Source organism: Podarcis pityusensis (assembly GCF_964106645.2).
Source record: "Podarcis pityusensis genome assembly, chromosome: 8".
NCBI lineage: Eukaryota > Metazoa > Chordata > Lepidosauria > Squamata > Lacertidae > Podarcis > Podarcis pityusensis.
The window spans coordinates 28,285,287-28,299,780 of record NC_138033.1 but is presented as its reverse complement, the minus strand read 5'-3'; the positions used below and the strand labels follow the sequence as shown (position 1 = coordinate 28,299,780).

The following is a 14,494-nucleotide window of genomic DNA, read 5'->3' as shown; positions in this document are numbered from 1 at the left end:
ATTAGCAAGTGAAATTGGCTGGGAAAATGAATACTGTGTTAACTATCTGGTATAATAAGGCATCTGTGTCATGTTGCTGCTTAAGTCATTAAATTTGGAAGTGGTTTTAATTACAGCGGGCAACTGCTGCTCTAATGAGAAGAACAGAGAGCAATCTGGAGCTGATGCCAAGGAGTGGGAACGTTCGGCAGATTGGAGCGCATTCCCAGCAAGGAAAATCCAAAGTGTTTGTGGCTTTTTTTTTTTAGTTTGAAAGAGAAAATGAGAGAAATGATTAAAAGGAAGGGCATGAGAGAGGCTTACCAGGCAATGTGTGCTATGGATAGAAAATGGTTTCACCCTCTCTCATTCTACAATTTAGGGTCATCCAGTGAAATTGGTCAGATGCAGCAAGGGAATGGGACTTCTGGCCTCGGGCCAGATGCAGCCCTCCAGGCCTCTTTGTCTGCTGCCTGCAACTGTCCCAGGCTGCACTTTTCCCTGGCCCTGCATTGTACCCTGTCTTTCTTCTTGCCTAGCTGGAATGTGTCCTTGAACCCTGATAACACCTGTTGCTTGTCTAAATGGAGGATAGAGAGGGGTGTGTTGGCTACTATACAAAGATAGCATTTATACTTGTTACTCTGCTGACTTTTGCCTCTGTTGTCGCCCACCACTGGGTGGCCCTCATAAGGTTGCTCAGGAGGAAATGTGGCCCTCAGGCTGTGAAAGGTTCCCCACCCTGGGCTTAAACGTTCTGGCATGGCAAAAGGAGGTACCGTATTTTTTGCCCTATAGGACGCACTTTTTCCCCTCCAAAAATGAAGGGAAATGTGTGTGCGTCCTATGGGGCGAATGCAGGCTTCAGGAAGCTATCCACAAGCCTTGCGAGCCCGGCAGGAGTTCCCGCTGGGCTCGCAAGGCTTGCGGGCGGCAGCCTGCAGCCCGAAGCACAGGGCACGCTCCAGAGCGCACCCCGGGCTTCGGGCAGATATCGGGCAGCCCCACAAGCTCGGGGAACAGCGGGGAGGCGGAGCGCCGCCATCCCGCTGTTCCCCGACCTGGTTTGGAGCCTGGTGGTGGGGAGAAGCAAGCTCGGGGGGAGAGCGGGGAAGCGGAGCGCCGCCATCCCGCTGTTCCCCGACCTGGTTTGGAGCCTGGTGGTGGGGAGAAGCGCGCTTCTCCCCATCGTCAGCCCCACAAGCTCGGGGGACAGCGGGGAGACTGAGCGCCGCCATCCCGCTGTTCCCCGACCTGGTTTGGAGGCTGCCAGCCCCACAAGCTCGGGGGACAGATATCCGCAAGCCTGGGGAGACCGGCGCGACTTCCCGCTGGGCTCCCTAGGCTTGCGGATAGCAGCCTGTTCTGGGGGCTGGGGTCGGGGGAAGCTCGGGCATCCCCTGCCCCAGCCCCGCGCCTGGGGGGGAAATAAATTTTTTCCCCTTTATTTCCCCCCCCCCAAAAAAAAAACTAGGTGCGTCCTATGGGCCGGTGCGTCCTATGGGGCGAAAGATATGGTAGTTGAAAAGCATGGGGGAGAGGACAGAACCCTGAGGCACCCCACAAGTGAGAGCCCAGGGGTCTGAACACTCATCCCCCCCCCCACCACTTTCTGAACACGGCCCAGGAGGAAGGAGCGGAACCACTGTATAATGGTGACCCCAGCTCCCAGCCCCTCTAGACGGTCCAGAAGGATGTTATGGTTGATGGTATCAAAAGCCACTGAGAGATCCAGCAGAACTAGGAAACAGCTCTGCCCTTTGTCCCTAGCCCACCGGAGATCATCGACCAGCGCGACCAAGGCAGTTTTAAGTCCCATGATGAGGCCCGAATCCCGATTGGAAGGAATCCAAATGTAGCTCTCTTTTATAAGTGAAGAAAAATGTGACATTCAAATTAAAGGACTGACACTTCGTATTTTCTGTTGAGCTATCCACCATGACCTCCAAATCAGTTTTCAGATTAGTTGCTACTTTAAACCCTTTCAATGTTTATATATGTGAAATTGGGAATTTTTGCTGCAGTGTGAATCATGTTACACTTCATTACCCTACCGTGGCCCAACTAGCATCTCATGACTAACCATAATCAGTAAGCCAAGAATAAGCCTTTGGCTACAAATCAGTTTGTTGGGAGTGAAACAAACCACAATTGTTTCTTCCCACTACAAGCTCAGAGGAGTGAAGTGGGGTAAGGAACCGTTTTCAGCCTGCTGTTTACCTTGCGATTGGCAGAGGCAAAAGTGAGTGGAGCAACAAACATAAATTTTATACTGTAGGCTAGTTTCTATACAAGCTCACACTGTCCTCCCTGGACTCCATCCAGGCAAGCAAGAGGCATCAACATTTCAAGGACCCATTTCCAGTCAAGCTAATGGAGGATGCAAAGCAGAATGGTTGAGGGGTGTGAACCTGAGAGGGTCTCAAGAACCAGACAGAGAAACTAAACTCTACTGGATTTGATCAGTCTCCCGCAGCAGAGGAGACCCATTGACATTAACTTAGACCTAACTTAGTAATGTCCATTAGCTTCAGCAGGTCTACTCTGAGTAAAGCTAGCATAAGATACAACTCCATGAATCCTGAGGGATGCATTTCACCCTGTGCTTGTCCCATGACAGCTTATCTGCACCTCCAGATTGGAGGCTGTGTAGCTCTGAATGCCAGATGGCTGGAGGGCAAGTTGAAGGGAAAGGCTCTTGCCTCTGGAGGCTCCCAGAACATGAAGGTGCCTGGCTGGCCGCTGTTGGTCACAGGACGCTGTTGCCTTCTTCAGCGTATGCAGTCACTTGATGCCTTTGCATGTACCAGTGGGCCACCACAAAGCGAACACTTCGTCTCACTTCACCTCAAAATGCAGGGTTCCTCAACTGAGTCCAGTTCCCGCTTTGAGCATAGGGAAACAAAGTCCACGGCTTTGTGCACCAGGCTGCTGTGGGGCTCCTGGCCTCAAACCAGAAGGGTGCTTCCAAGGGCCAAAGGAGCTCTAGGACATAATGCTGCAATTTTACATGATACAGAACAAGGTTTCTTGATCCTCTTGTTGCCGCCCCCCCTCCCCCTCACCTTCTGGGAATGCAAATACTGGTGTGTTTGTGCACAGAATGAAAGCCGCCCGCAGGCAGGCATTTATACACTTCCCCGTTAAAGTGCTGCTCCGTACGATGATACATTTAATTATAGGTGGCACTGCCTGGCCTGGGTCCAAAGAGAGGCTGTCAGTTCCTCTCTCGTTGTCCACGCTTAGTAGGATGCCTTCCTCGCGCCCACTGCGTCCCCCTCCCCTCCATGGCGACTTTGGCTTCCGCCAGATGTCACACCGCCACTCCCGCCCCAACCTCTCATTGCTGATTTTGTGTTGTGTGCGTGCTTGCGCGTTTTGGTGTGGCTGTCACCACTCTTCCCTTCAGCTGTAAATTCTGAAGGATTTCACGCTCTTCCTAATCACTGCAGTTATTTTAAATCCAGCAGTAGAGAGGCAAGAATCCCACTCCTCAAGTTGGCATTGTTGTTGCTTTTTATGCACTCTTGTTTGACTCTTCTTAACCAGCCTTCCCTTAAGCTGAACTTTTTGAAGTGTGCTTTTAGAAAATAAGCAAAAAAGGCAGTGTTTTATTGGGGGGTGGGTCTGCAACGGGGGGAGCTGATGTGATGATGGGAGTTGTCATCCACAACAGGTTGCCTACCTTGAGTCTAAAATCCACATGAGCCTTTGTGCGAGGTGCCCATAGATAGGTGACGACTGTATTTAATGTACGTTCAAATTCATGCTCCGTCACAACACTTGCTGGAACAGCTGTGGTCTTGGCTGGGCCCATCTCACAGGGTCATTGTGTGTACCAAATGAGTCAAAGATCATACCACAGTTCCTCCTCCACACCCAGGAAAGGGAGGCCTGGCTCTGGTGTCAGCTCATACAGAGATGTCGCCGGTTGCCCTGTCTCAATGTCTCAGTACTTTGTGCTTGTTGGATCCTTGATGAAACTGCTTCTATTTATCTGCGCTTCGTTTCTGGTGTGATTCCTTCCCATTTTATAAAGACAGCATGCTGATTTTGCTCTTTGAAAGACTTTGGGCACCACTGGTGCAGAAGAGAGCTTTATGTGCGACCTGAACAGAACCTTTGAGGAGAAAGGTTGGAACTACAATCAACTGTGTAAAACACATTATGACCTGGAGATGCCCCCCACCCTTCTGTTCTTGGATGGTTTTAAAAGAGGATGAGGCAAATTCATGAAGGATATCAGCATCTACTAGGCACAATTGCTGTGTATTGCACTCCATCTACTGCTTGAGGCAGTCTCCTTCTGAACACCAGTTGCAGGGGGACAATGTTGTGCTCAGGTCATGCTTTCAGGCTTCCCACAAGCATCCAGTTAACCCCCGTGAGAACAGGATGCCGGACTAGATGGGCCATGTGCCTCATCAATCAGTGCTCTTCTTGTGTCTGTAGCAACTAACTTTACCTAGCAGCAAGTTAAGTTTTCTTGCAAGTGTTGTTAGTGTGCCCCAGCACAGTGCCTTAACAGTGGGTGCGTGGAAAGGCAGACAGCCTAATAGCAGGACCTTGGGTAAATTGAGCTTATATTTGGAGTGTGATGCCACTACATTCAGTGACTGATCTCTCTCTTGCAGTGTGTGGTTCCCCTGCATACACTTACAGCTTCCCCCCCCCCCCAAAAAAAGTAAGGGAAGAGAGAATATGACTTTTTAAGGCAAGGGTCTTGAAATGTCTTCTGCAGTTGCCTGTGTCAAAAAAGCATTCCCAAGAAAAGTGCTGCACAGCTGTCCGGGTCTAATTAGTTTGCACATCATTTATGTATGTATGCTTTGACATCTGACACAGACTCGGGTAGAAGTTGGTGTTTAGAAGACACGTTTGTGGCCTGGAACCCGACTCTCCAATTACGAGATAGCTTTGATTTGCCAGCTTCTGCATGTGCAACATGCTTAGGCGTAAATAAGGGGTGTTAACATGGGCTAATTAAATCAATGTTGCTGGAGCTGGGGAGCAACTTGCAATCTCGGAAACCCTTCTGACATTCTTCCATGTTCTTTTAAAAAATTCCTTTGCTTGTATGGAGGTTTCTTTCCTTATACTTTTAAAAGCATCCATCTGGTAGTGTGCAGAGTGGGAACCAGAACTAGAACAGAACAATCAAAAGCTGTGATTTGTCATATTGGAAGTGAATCCCAGTCATTCTTTCCCTCAACTTTATATATTTATTTGAATATTTATAAACCATGCTTTCATATATATCGCAAGGTGGAACACAGAATAAAAACACAGTTTGAATAGGAAAATCCTGAATCATTATTACTTGCCTGCTCTGTTCCTGAATTCTAAAGCAATTAAATTGAGCCCTTTTATTTTATATATCTCTGTCTACTGCTCCAATTTCGTCTTAAGACGGTACTTAAGAACTGACCTGGACAATTTGTGGTGGGTGGGGCCCACAAACATTCTCTGTGACAGCTCAACAGCAGTTTGTGGTTGTCGGCGGAGGTCTTGTCCTTGATTTTATTTGTTTGATTTAATAGTTTTGTATTACTTAATGTCTTAGTTTTTAAATAATGTACAATAGAAAATATTATGGTTGCATTCTGTGGGGGGAGCAAGTGAATAAGACGCTGTGGTGTTTTCAACTCTTTTGCCTGTGATTTTACACTTGACACAGCCTACTTAGCTAATGTATTCATCCTTATACTTCATTGTGTTTTGTTTTGTTTTCAAGAAACTAAAACCAATGACTAGTGCACATTCATAAATGTTTGGTCTGATGACTGCAGAGAGTTGAATAATATAAACACAGTTTGGTCACAATATAGTTAGCCCTTTGTGGCACTCTCTTTCGTGCTTTGAAAAAACGCAGAATATTGAGAAGTCATTCTATGATATCCAGATCAGTGTTCTAACAGCTTCTTTTGCTTCTTTTACAGACTCCTTATCATGTCAACCTCCTGCTGGCAGGCTTTGATGAGCAAGATGGGCCTGCCCTTTACTACATGGATTACCTGGCCTCTTTGGCTAAAGCTCCCTTTGCAGCCCACGGTTATGGGGCCTTCCTGACGCTCAGCATCCTTGATCGCTACTATAGACCAGGTAAGCACATCAAAATCGTAAATTATTGGGGTTGGTAGTATACCCACCCACGGTTGTATTTCTAGGCTGCCTTTTAGGGCGTAGCTTTCACAAAACTGTGTACCCAATATAAGATGCAGCAAGTTACATACCATATAATCAAACACTGTTTGGTCATATCACGAAATACCATTGGAGACAACAGCTTTATAATCAATACAGTCAATTTGAAAAATTAGTTATGACAAACCGAAGTCCCTCCAGATATCAGTGGGAGTAAGGAACAACTAAGTTAGTCTGGATTTAACCCATTCCCCCACACTATAATAGGAACCTCATCACTCGCAGCATGGCCATCCTTGGTGGTACAGGCAAATGAGGCAGCCTGCCTTAGCTAGGGAAGCACCCTGAGGAAAGAGAGATTTATTTGCTTTTTCAGCTCATAGCTCAAATGCAGATTGTAACCTGAGTTCAGATTTCTGGTGTCCAAGAATCTGGGAGATGATGTGTTGTTTCTGTTTCTGTTGCTGAAATATTACCCTTCATATGGGTGTCACAGAGCAGTTTGCAGTATTAAAAAAAAAATCAGGCCACAATATGATAGGAGCAGCTGGTGCAGTAGAGTGGTAGTTCAGAGCTGTCCTCCTAGCACCGGCATTGCTCCCACTAACGGTGAAGATGCAGGGCAGTAGCAAGGTCAGCCCAGTGCTGGAGCTTTGGAGGAGCCAATCTAGTGCTCCTGCCAGTGTGCCCACACAGTCCTGACCTTGCCATCACCCCAGTGCCATCCCAGTAAGTTGTGGCAGCACTGGTGTTGCAAGGGCACCTTTGCAGCATCACCCCAGCAACAACGTATGATCGTTAAGTTACAGAAATTTTATGGATCTTCTGTTGACTCTTGATTATCAGGCATGCAATGAGATTTGTTTGGGTAGGTAGTGGCAAAATTTGAATTTGCCTGGAACACCAAAAATCTCTGGATCAGTCGTGATAAGGAGGCAAGAAGAGATGCAGTGGTCGGATCTTCCTAACAGCCGAAACCCTTTCCTAGCCCCCTCCCTGGCTTTTCAGTCTTCTATGGATGCTACCAGTATTCATTTCCAAACTGCATGAGGGCTAGAAGCTCAGATTTTCTAAAATCCAGATATCAGGTGCTTCTGTGATGAGTGTGCAGATACACAAACACATACAATCTTTTGATGAGGGTTTCAGTATCTCCTCCTTGGCAGTTAATAGATTTTGAGTTTTTCTGATACTAATTTGCTCCCCCAACTTAACACCACTTTACTACGACTATTGATGTTGAATGTTTTCTTATTTCCACTTGATATCTTAAGATGTTTGATTTTAGTATTTGATAGTGTTTGATGGTTGACATGCAGTTGTATTTAGTATCTGACTTTATTCATTTATTTCATTTAAAGCATTTGTACGCTTGAGCTTTTCCTCAAGCTGGAGGAAACAAAATCAAGCTCTCATTTAAAACAAACAAACAAAAAAACCCAATTGCACAGTGCTGAAGACCAACAGGTTGCCCTGGAGATCATTGTCATTGATCTCTGCAACATCTGAAGTGGTAAAGAGAATGGCCATTTAGCTAGTGGTTAACCTGCAGTAGCGCAGAATGTGTGTGAGAGTGGACAGTTGTTACATAGCCGATGCCTGTAAAGGAAGCAAGTTTAATGCACTCTAATTCCAAAACTTTGAGTTAGAATTTTGCAATCATGCTGTAGATCTGAATCTGAAACTAAGAAGAGCCCTGCGGGATCAAGCCCAAAGGCCTAACTGCTCCAGCATCCGGTCCTTACAACGGCCAGCCAGATGCCTTTATGGGAAGCCTGCAAGCGGGACATGATTGCAAATGCAACTCTCCCCTCTGCAGTTCCCAGCAACTGACAATTACTTACTTCCTCTAACAGCGGAGGCAGCTTTGTATTCAAACTTTAGAGGGCAAAATGGAAATTCTGACAAACTTTGAAAATATTTGCTAATATTTTAATGTTTTTAGATGCACTACATGTTTTAGATTTTTTAAATATGTTTTTATTTTATTTTAAATTGCCTTGTCTTAATATGTTGATGTTTGCCACCTTGGACTCCTTTGGGAAGAAGGGTGGGATACAAATTTAATAAATAATATTTGTGACCAGCTGTTGATTGGAGACCAGCCTTGAAGAAGCAGGAAGTGTGCAAATTCTGCCTTTTGATTCTCTGCTTCCTTAAAATTTCATTTTAAATGGGTCTCCTTCCACTTACCCCCCATGATTGGTGGCAGCAGAATTATGTCCCGTTCCCCCCCCAGCCTAACATGTTGACAGTTTGCTGTCTCTTTCCCGCCCACCCCACCCAAAAGCATGGGCAAACCATTTCTTCTAATGTGTGAGAAGAGCTGGGGCACTTCTCACACGTGCCATTTCCATTGTTAAAAATCAGTACCCAACAGGGAACGTAGCACTTAAAGCCCAGCCCTCCTGACCTCCCCTCTACACATGCACACACACACACTCCTTTGAGTGATTTGCAACCGGCTGCGGACAGATGGAGCTGATTTAATGTGGTAATAAGCTCAAGAAGGCTGAGGTGGCCCAGCTCTTCCAGCGCCTGAGCCCCTGGCCGTGGGAGGCAGGACTCTGCCCGGCTTCCCGTTAGGGTGGAACAAATCGATTTCTGACGGCTCGTTGGGCAAGGGAGCTGGGCCACAGGTGATCCTTCATACATGTGGAACGAGTTTTCTCAGAGCTGGGAAAGAGCCTTTCGTTCCTTTGTGCACAACTGAAAAGCTGTTCGGACTTCATCAGAGAGATTTTTAGGAGGCCAGGAGACTTGGCGGCTAATTAAAGCTGTCTGTGGTGCTCTCTTTTCCTCCTGCAGGTATCACCCGTGAAGAAGCATTGGAGGTTCTCAAGAAATGTCTGGAGGAGGTGAGTGACCTGCCTTGCCCAGGAGACTAATGTTTGGTTGCCTTTGTTTGGCCAGTGATTTAACTCTCCCCCTTCCTTCTCCTGCTACATCTCCCCCGCTAAAAAAATTATTCTTGCCACAAGGGGAAATAAATACAGAGCAGCCAGATGTGAAATTGGTTAGTGGAGAATAAGCATTCCTTGCTCTCCCCACCCCAACCTTCTTAGTTTACTTCATAGTTAGGTAGTAAAGTTTAGAATTATTGACATTTTAAATTTCTGGTTCTTCCACAATTAATATTGATAATCCATCCTTCTGCCCCTTTTGGGGGAGGTTTTGCTCTTTGTCCAATTCATACATTTAATGGTATCATCATTACTTTAAATTAGAGGAAGAAAACTTTTATCAGCCTGAGGGCCACATTTCCTTCTGAACAACCTTCCAGGGGCGACAGATCTGCATTAGAGTTACTATATTGATCATTGATTCTAACATGCACCTCTTAACGTAAGAGATGCACAAAGGCAGGCAACTAGTACCCATATTTTACAGGTGAGGAGCACTGAAGCCAAGAGATAAGTGATTAGTGTAAGGTGAGCAATGGCATGGATCCCAACCCCTCCAGCAAAAAAAAAAATCCGTTTGGGTGACATTCATGTAAGGGTTGAGAATGGACAATTTTGAGACCTGTTGTTTGCCTGAGTGGCTGAGGGAAAGGAGAGAAGATGGGGACAGGAGCCATTATTCTGAAGTCTGTTGTTTGCCCCTTCTCCTTGAGAGTGAGGACGTTCCGTGTGGTATTGCCCTCCTTCTGGGTTAATGGCCCTAAATACAAATTTATGGTAATAAAATGTCTATTTATTTACTTGTTAATGCTTTAATTATTGGAAGTCCAAAATCACATGGTGATCTCTGCCTGCCTTCTGCCTCTCCCCGCAATAGATGATAGCTCCCTAAGAATAGGAGTAAACTTTCACAGGGAACATTTTGCTCAAACTTTTTGGATTTCTTAGTTGGGTGCTTGTTATTGCCAGCTGCTCACGCAGAGAAAATGAGACAGTGCTGGGCTGCTGAGAGTTCTTGCAAACATTTAGGTGACTTTCTAAAAACATTTAATGTAAACACAACTCTTGTTTCCCACAGCTTCAGAAACGCTTCATCCTGAACTTGCCTTCATTCAATGCTCGATTCATCGATAAAGATGGCATCCACGATGTGACTAATATACCACTCTTGACAGCAGAGGCCTAAATGCCCAGACTTTCCTCTTCCTGCCTCCATTTGGCTTTTTTTGTTTTTTACTTGTTTGAAATCCAGAGTTCATTTACTGCACTTTTGCAAATACAAATAAAGATCTTCTGTTATAATTCTCTCTCCATTCTCTCCAAAACGAACAAATTGAGGGGCAATATACCTCTTCAGTGAATAGTACCTTTTTATCTCCTCCTCCCATCACCGGTCTTGGCTGTGCTGTCTGCCCACGGCTTGAGCCACAGGTTGGGGATTTTACCTGGCAGCAGATGAGTTTCATTGAGACATGCCATTCAAATGGCTCTTTTGCAAGGTTCCATTGTAGTTTCCTTTCTCCACCCACTATAGAAGGTTGTATTGGCTCACTGGTGTGTGTGTGTGTGTGTGTGAGAGAGAGAGAGAGAGAGAGAGAGAGAGTTCACAGGCTTGGCTTGCTTATGTGCTTTTTGAAAAACTTTTTTCCAAAACTATATATTATTCAGTGCAAACCGAAGTGTTAATGGTGCTCCATGTTGCTCAAAAGGCAGATACATATTCATACACACAAAATGGGCAGCATCAGGTGAAGAATACAAAAGGGGGGGGGGACCAATCTCAAGATGCCAAAGAAAGGAATATTGGGACTTTTTATTAATGCTCAACTTGTTTTGGCCAGAACAGGCATTCCTTTTAGGTTTTCTAAAACATCATTTCATCATTTTTGAAAACACTGTCAGCAAAAATGCTCCTCAGTTGCTCCCTTACAGCAGCCTTCCCCAACCTAGTGCCCTCCATAGGTTTTTGACTACAACTCCCATCAGGCCCAGCCAGCATGCTGAGGTCCCAAACCTCTGGAGGATGCCAGGTTGGGGAAGGCTGGCTTGCAGTGTTTTCAAAACTTCTCCCTTTTTTATCTTCTTTTCCTGTCTTCTAGATACATATTCAGAGAACAGGAAGAAGAAGAATCTGACTTGCGCCACATCAGACCATTGATCCACCTAAGTCGGTATTGGACTCAAGTGGTCATGAACTGGCAGGACAACGGGGAGGGGGAGGAGGGTCATGGTAGCCAGCACTAGGACACTCTGGGGCTAGCTGGGGATGGGAAAGGAGAGGTTGGTGTGGGAAGTTTTCATGGGGGTGGGGTGGAGAATGAAGAGAAGATGGTCAGTGCACAGGACCCAGAGCCAGAGAGGCCCCTGTCTCCATGAACACGGTGGGCTTTGAGGTATAGAAAGCAGTTCTCCAGGAGGCTGAGGCAGGCAAGGGCCCACAGCCCAACTCCCTAGCTGGCCAGGTGGGGCTCGCTAGCTCTGGGAGATGGCTGTGATTTCTCAGCTGGTAGGAACAAGTGAGGGTCAGCTGCCTCATCAAGCCCAGATGCTACAATCAGCAGGCAAAGTACAAAAGGGAAGCAGAGCTGAGGTGCTATTTCTGCTCAACTGCCCATGTTGATGGATCTTGATTTGGGTGTTCCTGGACCTCTGTGGGACAGTGCTTCAGGTTTGACTGCATCCTGACTGCGGGAATTTGGCCTACTTGGATTGACCCTAAACCTCGTTTCCAGACCTTTGGGCTTGGTGTACTGACTTGCTGCCAGGTAAGCCAGGGGTTCAGAAAACAAACTCCCCTTATCCCAGATAAACTGGCCTGGCTGGGGCTGATGGGAGTTGCAGTCTAGAAGTACCTGGAGGGGCACAAGTTTCCTACCTCTCCTATATATAGTATGTACCAGCAGCTTCGGGGGAAAGGCTTTGTTCTAGATTTTCTGCATGCAGGGATGACTTCATTAGTTTTCTAAGAGGGAGCATTCAAACATACAGCTCCCCAACCTGAGGTGGTGCTCCTGGAAGACTTTATCACAACGAAGTGTAAAATCTAGGAAGGGGGATGGCAATGGTGTTGTTTAACCCTTAACATGCTGGATAACAGCCTGAAAATAGTGGAAGCTGCTACACTGGGCTGATGGTGTGTTAAGATTTCAGCAGTTACTGGTTTGTTATTTATAGAATCATAGAATTATAGAGTTGGAAGAGACCACAAGGGCCATCGAGTCCAACCCCCTGCCAAGCAGGAAACACCATCAGAGCACTCCTGACATATGGTTGTCAAGCCTCTGCTTAAAGACCTCCAAAGAAGGAGACTCCACCACACTCCTTGGCAGCAAATTCCACTGTCGAACAGCTCTTACTGTCAGGAAGTTCTTCCTAATGTTTAGGTGGAATCTTCTTTCTTGTAGTTTGGATCCATTGCTCCGTGTCCGCTTCTCTGGAGCAGCAGAAAACAACCTTTCTCCCTCCTCTATGTGACATCCTTTTATATATTTGAACATGGCTATCATATCACCCCTTAACCACCTCTTCTCCAGGCTAAACATGCCCAGCTCCCTTAGCCGTTCCTCATAAGGCATCGTTTCCAGGCCTTTGACCATTTTGGTTGCCCTCCTCTGGACACGTTCCAGTTTATCAGTGTCCTTCTTGAACTGTGGTGCCCAGAACTGGACACAGTACTCCAGGTGAGGTCTGACCAGAGCAGAATACAGTGGCACTATTACTTCCCTTGAACTAGATGCTATACTACTATTGATGCAGCCCAGAATTGCATTGGCTTTTTTAGCTGCCACGTCACACTGTTGGCTCATGTCAAGTTTGTGGTCAACCAAGACCCTAGATCCTTTTCACATGTACTGCTCTCAAGCCAGGTGTCACCCATCTTGTATTTGTGCCTCTCATTTTTTTTGCCCAAGTGCAATACTTTACATTTCTCCCTGTTAAAATTCATCTTGTTTGTTTTTGCCCAGTTCTCTAATCTGTCAAGGTCGTTTTGAAGTGTGATCCTGTCCTCTGGGGTGTTAGCCACCCCTCCCAGTTTGGTGTCATCTGCAAATTTGATCAGGATGCCCTTGAGTCCATCATCCAAGTCGTTGATAAAGATGTTGAATAAGACCGGGCCCAAGACAGAACCCTGTGGCACCCCACTAGTCACTCTTCTCCAGGATGAAGAGGAACCATTGATGAGCACCCTTTGGGTTCGGTCAGTCAGCCAGTTACAAATCCACTGAGTGGTAGCATAGTCAAGACCGCATTTTACCAGCTTCTTTACAAGAATATCATGGGGCACCTTGTCAAATGCCTTGCTGAAATCAAGGTAGGCTACATCCACTGCGTTCCCTTCATCTACCAGGCTTGTAATTCTGTCAAAAAACGAGATCAGGTTAGTCTGACATGACTTATTTTTCAGAAATCCATGCTGACTATTGGTGATCACAGCATTCCTTTCTAGGTGCTCACAGACTGTTTGCTTAATGATCTGCTCCAGAATCTTCCCTCGTATTGATGTCAGACTGACTGGGCGGTAATTATTTGGGTCCTCTCTTTTCCCCTTTTTGAAAATAGGGACAACATTTGCCCCTCCTCCAGTCTGCCGGGACTTTGCCTGTTCTCCAGGAATTCTCAAAGATGACTGCCAGTGGTTCTGAGATCACATCTGCCAGTTCTTTTAATACTCTTGGATGCAGTTCATCTGGCCCTGGAGACTTGAATACATCTAAACTAGCCAAGTATTATTGTACTATCTCCTTAGTTATTCTGGGCTGTGTTTCCTTTGCTGAATCATTTGCTTCAAATTCTTCAGGTCGGGCATTGTTTTCTTTATCAGAGAAGACTGAGGCAAAGAAGGCATTGAGGAGTTCAGCCCTTTCTGTGTCCCCTGTTTGCATTTCACCATCTTCTCCTCTGAGTGACCCCACTGTTTCTTTGTTCTTCCTTTTGCTACGAACATACCCATAAAAGCCTTTTTTGTTGCTTTTAACCTCTCTAGCAAGCCTGAGTTCATTCTGTGCTTTAGCTTTTCTGACTTTGTGTCTACACTTGCTGGCTATTTGTTTGAATTCCTCTTTGGTGATTTCCCCCTTTTCCATTTTTTGTACACATCCTTTTTTAATCTTAACTCAGTTAAAAGTTCTTTAGATAGCCACCCTGGCTTCCTTAGGCACCTTCCATGTTTCCGTCTCATTGGTATTGCCTGACGTTGTGCTTTTACTATCTCCCTCTTAAACTCCCAGCCATCATCATTTAGATCCACCCCAGTGCTGGTTCAAATTAATGTTGGAAAACTTGGGAAATGTGAAATCTTGAGGTAGGGCGGGGTAAGAGCTACATCCAGTCATTGGAAACAATACTGGAGTAGGTGGGCTGAGTTGTCTTAACTCACTATAAGGCAGCTTCCTATGATCCTGCTTGGGCTCAAGTTGTTTTACAAAAGTTTCTTCCCATTTTTAAAAATTATTTTATTGCAGTTTAAA

The 14,494-nt window shown here is 46.0% G+C and overlaps 1 protein-coding gene across 1 annotated transcript in view; it reads left to right on the top strand.

Moving 5' to 3' along the window:
* PSMB2 (proteasome 20S subunit beta 2) overlaps nucleotides 1-10,328 on the top strand; it is a 30,726-nt gene extending 20,398 nt beyond the window's left edge. Inside the window, exons 4-6 of the mRNA XM_081015655.1 lie at nucleotides 5,919-6,081; nucleotides 8,932-8,981; nucleotides 10,105-10,328. Coding sequence (XP_080871781.1) covers nucleotides 5,919-6,081; nucleotides 8,932-8,981; nucleotides 10,105-10,212 — 321 coding nt within the window. The 3' untranslated portion in view covers nucleotides 10,213-10,328. The remainder of the gene's footprint in view (nucleotides 1-5,918; nucleotides 6,082-8,931; nucleotides 8,982-10,104) is intronic.
* The last annotated feature ends 4,166 nt before the right edge of the window (nucleotides 10,329-14,494 follow it).